We start from the raw sequence: 6,483 nt of genomic DNA on the forward strand, positions 1-6,483 counted from the left end.
GGTCGTGGCGTGGGGTGCTGGTGATATGGACGATAGATCTGCGGAACAACAGGTGACTGCCTTTCTCCACTCAAAGGGAATTGAAGCGAAGAAATTATGCCAATGCACCAGAAATCATCATAAGACTTGTGAACAGAAAACACAAATCTTCACTGCTGAAGCAAGAACGGATGCTAAAAGAAACAAACGTATTTATTAATGAGCATTTTACTACAAAAAAGCACATATTCTGAAAAAAACAGGGGAGAATTCAAAGTACATGGACCTATGACTGCGAAGTATTTATCAAGTTGAATAGAACGCCAGAGCAAGCAAAAGTTGTTGTCATCATGAACAGGGAGGAGCTAGACAGGTATTTGTAAATGTTGGACCTGACCTTGCTAAAAAAAATCCCTATCTCAGGCACAGATGATAAGCATTTAATTGAGGGAAATCCTTGCTCTCAGTTTCTTCAAAAGGTGGATAAAATGGAAATTTTAAAAGGTGGTACAGAACTGCAGGAACAAACACTCCACTGACTTCAATGATATCAATATGTCACTGATAAAAAAAGGTAATTGAGGGCACTGTTGAGCCATTCAAAAGCATCTGTAATATATCCTTTCAAACGTTCATTCCCAAATAAGATGAAAATAGCTAAAGTTATACCTGTGTTTAAGGCTGGAAACAAACACTATTTCACAAACTATAGACATGTCTCCTTGCTCCCACAATTTGCAAAAATACTGGAAAAACTCTTCAACAACAGATTGGAAACTATGTTCACTAACCATCATGCAAAAAAGAGCAATACGGATCATTCACAATGTCGGCTATCAGGAACACACAAATTCACTATTGCTTCACTCCAGATTGCTAAAATTTCCAGACATTGTCAACTATCAAACAGCTCAATTAATGTTCAAAGCTAAAAACAATCTGTTGCCAATAAACATCCAGAAACCATCAGTATTCATTAGGGGAGTTATAACCTAAGGGAGAAAATTAACTTTAAATGACCACTATTTCGCACAACAAGGAAGGGTTTTTGTGTTTTAATTAGCGGGGAGAGACTATGGAAAAGCCATGGAGCATGACACAATTTTAAAAAGAAATACAAAGTCACTAATTTGAAGAGGTATATGGATGAGGAAGGTGTCAGGTAGCATAGTATGTTTGTACATATAGGCAGGTGTGTATAGAATACTGAATGTGTGTTATTGGTATATATACATACAGTATGTGTGTATGAGTGTCTACATGGGTTTGAAAGGAAGACTGCTATTCGTTAGCTAAGGATAATGGGTGGGAGTTTTACTTCTTCCTACTCCTTTTTTCGAATATGCATTCTATGTTTGTCAATACTCAATATGTATTCCTTTTTTTCTTTCATTTTCATATCGAAATAAACTTCAATCAATCAATCAATCAAAAATCTCTGTGTATCAGTGTGAGCCAATGTTGGACGGGTTTAGCATAGATCCATTCAGTTCTGTCAATTATTGATGCACTATGTGAAAGAAACAGTAAAGGTCTGAGCAAATCGTACTTCTACATGACAGGTTAAAAGAGTATGCAGTATTGTAGTCAAAATAAGCCATCTCTGCTAGAAAGACATCCTTTTAACTTGCATTTTCCCCTTACTTTGTGAGTTGTTTGGCCGTAATTGTTTAACTGAGCACTGAATTGTTTTTACAGCACCATATACAGCTGGAGCTCTACACCAGTCAGTCTTCAGAAAATTCCTGCTCCCAGGGCGCTTAACCTGCCCTCTGCTCACTTTGGTGATGGGTTAAAAGCAGAAATAACATTTTGTTGTGTGCAACGACAAATAATTCAGCTTCTTTTCTTTGACAAACATCTTGACAAAACTTATTTAAAACAGAGTGTTTATTGGTGTGACTAATAACAGTCAAGGACAAACTATTTTGTTAATGCCATTCTCCATCAGAGAAGGTGCTTTGTGGTTGTTAAAAGCCAGCAAGAATTGTTTATTCCCGTGCATTAATTACGTTAATTGTCACGATGAGCCATCAACATGGCAGGAAGCAGGCAGGACCCAAATACAGGACTGGTTCAGGTAGTTTATTTCAAAAATCAAAATTCACTTCCAAAGACCAGGACAGAAGCATACGCAGAGCCGAGCCACAGCACAGCACAACACAACACAACACAACACAACACAGACAGACCTGACAGATAACAGTCATAACCCTATACTGCAAATGCAGAACATTGATCCGCTCTGTTCATTTTCAACACAGATTACATTTCTTAAAAAACATACCTTAAACGGAGAACTATTTCATTCAAAATAAGACAAGTCAACAGGAGATTTTTCCCCCTACTAATCCATTTTAAACCCCACAGGATGTACTGTCAGGCGTGTGATGCTATTTGGTCTAACATGGTCCCCCTCACTGTAGCACATGACCACAGCCTGACATGTGAAAAGGGTGAGAAAACAATGTGTCACTATCTCTATAATCACCGGGCCGGTACTAAGGAAGTCCCCCTGCTTTAAACAGCTTCCATCTGTGCCAGTGCTGAACATTCTGAAGAGAAAAACATTCTGAAGAGAAGAACATTCTGACGGTCAAACCCTCACCTAGTACACAAGGTGAGAATACTGAGGTGTATTTAGGTGTTATCAGGTTCAATTTGGTATTTCATATTGTGTATACAACAAGAGTAGATTTAGAAAGTAAAGGTGCAACTTCAAAAACAGAAAACTCTGTTGTAAAAAGTATTTTCTATCTTTACTTTGCCCCAATCTATGCATCAATTTCTCTGTCCTTTCCTCCATTCATGACTCCCGCAACATACTCTGCCCTCAAAGGAAAGAAGGGAAAGAAATCCCACAGCCCCTTCCTCCTACCCCCCAGGCACCACCTCTTACCCCCAAGCACCATCCATAAAAACAGTCCCCTATTCTATAAAAACAATGCTCCTCGTGAGATTTTTCTTAATCAACAAGTCAGCAGCCCCTCCGCTCCACAACAAGTTCCTATCCTTGCTCCACTTTTTCCCTCCAGCCAGAGACAAATCTTTTTGGAAAGTTGAGAGCTGTCCAAAACGGGACCACACACAGTCACTGAGCATTCAACTGCTGGGGGCAGGCAGGCAGACACACTCACACACAAAATGGCGGCTTTGACAAAAATTTCTTCTACACCAAAAACTGCTTATGAACTAAATTACAACCTTACTTTTAGGTGCAATTACAGCCACTTCTTGCACATCTCGTGCATGCATCTAGTATGGTTTGAAACAGTGCAAGTAGTGAAGAAATTATGATTTGCAATTTTCTCTTGGACACTTGCCAGAGTGTAAACCATATAGAATTCCCCTGGTTTTGTAGCAGCACCCACCAACTGTCTTTTTTCCCAAACAAAACCACTTTGTGCCCCCTCAGACATTATAGTAATGGAAAATAGTTTTAGCACATTTTTGTGAAACAATACACAGAACAATGGATGTGAGTTTAATCTTTTGAAAACAGCATATAACCAACACAAATGACTTACCTTCTACCCAGAGTTTCTCCACATCCGTCTCCAAATTAGCAGCCCTCAAGCCCACAGCGAAAGCTCCGAAAATCATGAGGCCCACAACCAAAAACTTTCCGCAGTTCTTTTGTATGTAACAGCCAAGCCTAAATAAAAGTCTCTGGAACTTTGCTCTCAGCCATAGGGGCGCTTTCCTCCCAGTTGCCTTCCCCTGCAATCAAGACAGAAATCCAAAAGTTATTGTCTATTCAAAAACAGGAATCTGAAGAAGGAGGAACATTCAATATTGAAAGATTTTTTTTTGTATACTTTAATTTAGACTTAAATGCAAAACATGCCTCTAATAAAAAGGTTTTTTTATCCCTTAAGGTGATGAAAATACTTAAGCACAATCTCGGTTGTAGTGACTAAAATATACACATCTGTCAGGGAGACCACCAGGAAACTGCTGCAAAACTTCCCAGAGCGACAGACGCCAGTTGTGTCATACCAGTAATATGTATAAACTGTAACCTAAGGAGAATGTGCGTAAGGGGATGACATCTTAATCCTCTGCAGTTCACCTGTAGAGTATGATCAATTGCTGTCACTGCTGGGATAACAACAATAACTTTGTTAGACATTATGCTGCTGCTCAGCCACAAGTGAAGAAGCCAGGCTGTGGTTATTCACCTATCTCTCTCACACACTCACACACACACACACCCACCCCCACACACACACACACAAGGTTACAGACTCAGGAAGACCACAACACAAAATATTCACTTTGAATAAGTTTTTTTTTTTTTTACATATGTTGGAACATATGAATGCAACAGGACAAGACAAATTCAAAAGACTAAAACCTACACAGCATAGTCCAGTCATCGTCTACTGCTTTGTCAAGAATGCATGGCTATTTGGAAGCCAATGATCACCTGGCAGAATACAAGGTACACTTTAGACAGTCCAACGCAATGCCACATACAGAGACAAACAAGCAATCTCCAACATAAAGGTGTTTCATGCAGCACTTCCCAGCCTGCGACCTTTTGGTGTAGGACAGTAGCAGTGTGGCATTGGCTTATACTGCGCCACCTTGCGGCCACTGCCACAAAACACACAGAAAAAACACACTTCGGCACATAACCTGTAAGGAACTCTGCACTGACTTCAATTAATTGTACATTTTAACCAAAACTTTAACTACAACTGGTTAATGCCAAACTTTTACCCTATACTAAAAAAACATAAGTACTCACTAAGTGAGTACTTAGTCAAAGAACTAGTACTAAAGAATTAAATAATAACATCAGCAATGGTCCTTTAAAGGAAAGTAAACAGTACTGGAGCAGTCTGTGGGCTCTGGCCTGCATGGAGAGTGGGGAGCCGTCACATATTCCCAATATTTGTGATCCATTGAAGGCAACCACATGGATTTCACTGTTTGTCTTCAGCTGAAGTTACTTAACTGACTCGCTCTCACACACAAGCTTCTAAAAAACCCTCATCCGCCAAATCATTCTTACGCTGCTCCTGCGCTGCCAAACGTCAGTGTGGACGTTATGAGAGAGTCAGTTCTCGTGTTCACTACGAATGCAAGCTGCATGTTTTGCCCTTCCTCAGACCGTTACAGCTCTGGATGTTACGGTAAAGGAACGGTAATCCTATGTATGTGCTGTGCGCACACTGATCCCGCTTGGCATCTTTTAGCAGGTGCCGGCAGCACTGATTTAAGTGTGAATATTGCAAATAAATAGAAGGCATCCGCACGGTTCGCTACAACCGTGCTTTAACCCTGTGTCCCCCCTCCTGACCTGCCCGCCCCGTTACCTAGCAGCCACTGGACTTAGTTTGGACCCATAGAATCCAAAGGAACCAGCAGCATGGATCGCGGTATTAGGAGTTAGGATTTACGATTTTAGGTATTAGGATTTACGGCAATCACCTCTGATATTTGCTCTAAAGCAAAGCCGGCATCGCAGTAACTCGGCCGCTGCAAATACTCCAAATCCAGCGGTGTGCTCCGGGAGTAGTTCCCCCGGTTCCTCCGCGTTACTCTCGGCCGATCTAAGTCTCCGTTTTCCTGCTCGGACGGCGCATTAGCGGCCGAGGCCATGTTGCGGGGACTGCGATATGGTTACAGATTCCCGGACTTCATACTCCTGCTGGAGACGGCGAATCAAAGTCTGCGCCTTCCATCCCAACATTTCGTGATCCGGGGGTCTCCGCCGCTTTTACTGAGTCTCTCGGAAAAGTACAAATAAAGCAGGTTTCTCTCAGAAGGAGACGTGCGCAAAGTGATTCCCACACAGGAGTCGATGGCTAGGAAAGCTCGATGGTCGTGGCATTCTGCTAGAGATCTATGTGGTCTTCCCATGGGCCGCGCGTCATGGCCAATTCTGAGTTTCAACAGAAGAGGAGAAAAGACCTCTCTCCATTTGGAGGCAGAGGGGGAGAAGGGGGGCTAAGAGGGAGGAAAAAAGAACCGAGATCCCGCCTTCTGGGGTTGTCATATTGCAAGGACTTCCTTGCATCTGATTGGTTCCAGAAGGGCAAAAATTACTCCCAAACACGACTATTATTACCTGCTTAGCAACAGCTCACTAAAGTAGAGAGACCACCCAGGCCGAAAGACCTCATGCCTGCATCTGCAACTTCAGAGGAAGCTCGGGAGAGGAGAGCCAGCGCAGGCCGGTGTTTGACACAATTAGCGGAGGATAGTTGCAATGTGGAGTAATGTACACGGCATGAGGGTCTGTGGAGGAAAGTCACAACTTGAGATTTATACTCAGCAGCATGAAGACGGTAGTTAAGGCCTTATATTACAAAAGTACAAGTAAGTCAGACACGACATTGCATCCGAGTTACATGAAAGATGTGAAAACTGTCGGATCACATAGAATATATAACAAAGTTATCCAACCATTGTTTCAAACCATTGTTTCATTTTGTTGTATTGTTGCTTATATAATGTGATAATATTTGCTAACTAATTTAGTAATAATAAAAA

At 41.6% G+C, this 6,483-nt stretch overlaps 1 protein-coding gene across 1 annotated transcript in view; it reads right to left on the reverse strand.

Annotated features, from left to right (window-relative positions):
* LOC103398858 (protein patched homolog 1-like) overlaps positions 1 to 5,811 on the reverse strand; it is a 99,678-nt gene extending 93,867 nt beyond the window's left edge. The window contains 2 exon segments of the mRNA NM_001328242.1: positions 3,507 to 3,699; positions 5,419 to 5,811. Coding sequence (NP_001315171.1) covers positions 3,507 to 3,699; positions 5,419 to 5,589 — 364 coding nt within the window. The 5' untranslated portion in view covers positions 5,590 to 5,811.
* Between the last annotated feature and the right edge of the window lie 672 nt (positions 5,812 to 6,483).

Source organism: Cynoglossus semilaevis, unplaced genomic scaffold, assembly GCF_000523025.1.
Source record: "Cynoglossus semilaevis isolate Cse_v1.0 unplaced genomic scaffold, Cse_v1.0 scaffold1319, whole genome shotgun sequence".
NCBI lineage: Eukaryota > Metazoa > Chordata > Actinopteri > Pleuronectiformes > Cynoglossidae > Cynoglossus > Cynoglossus semilaevis.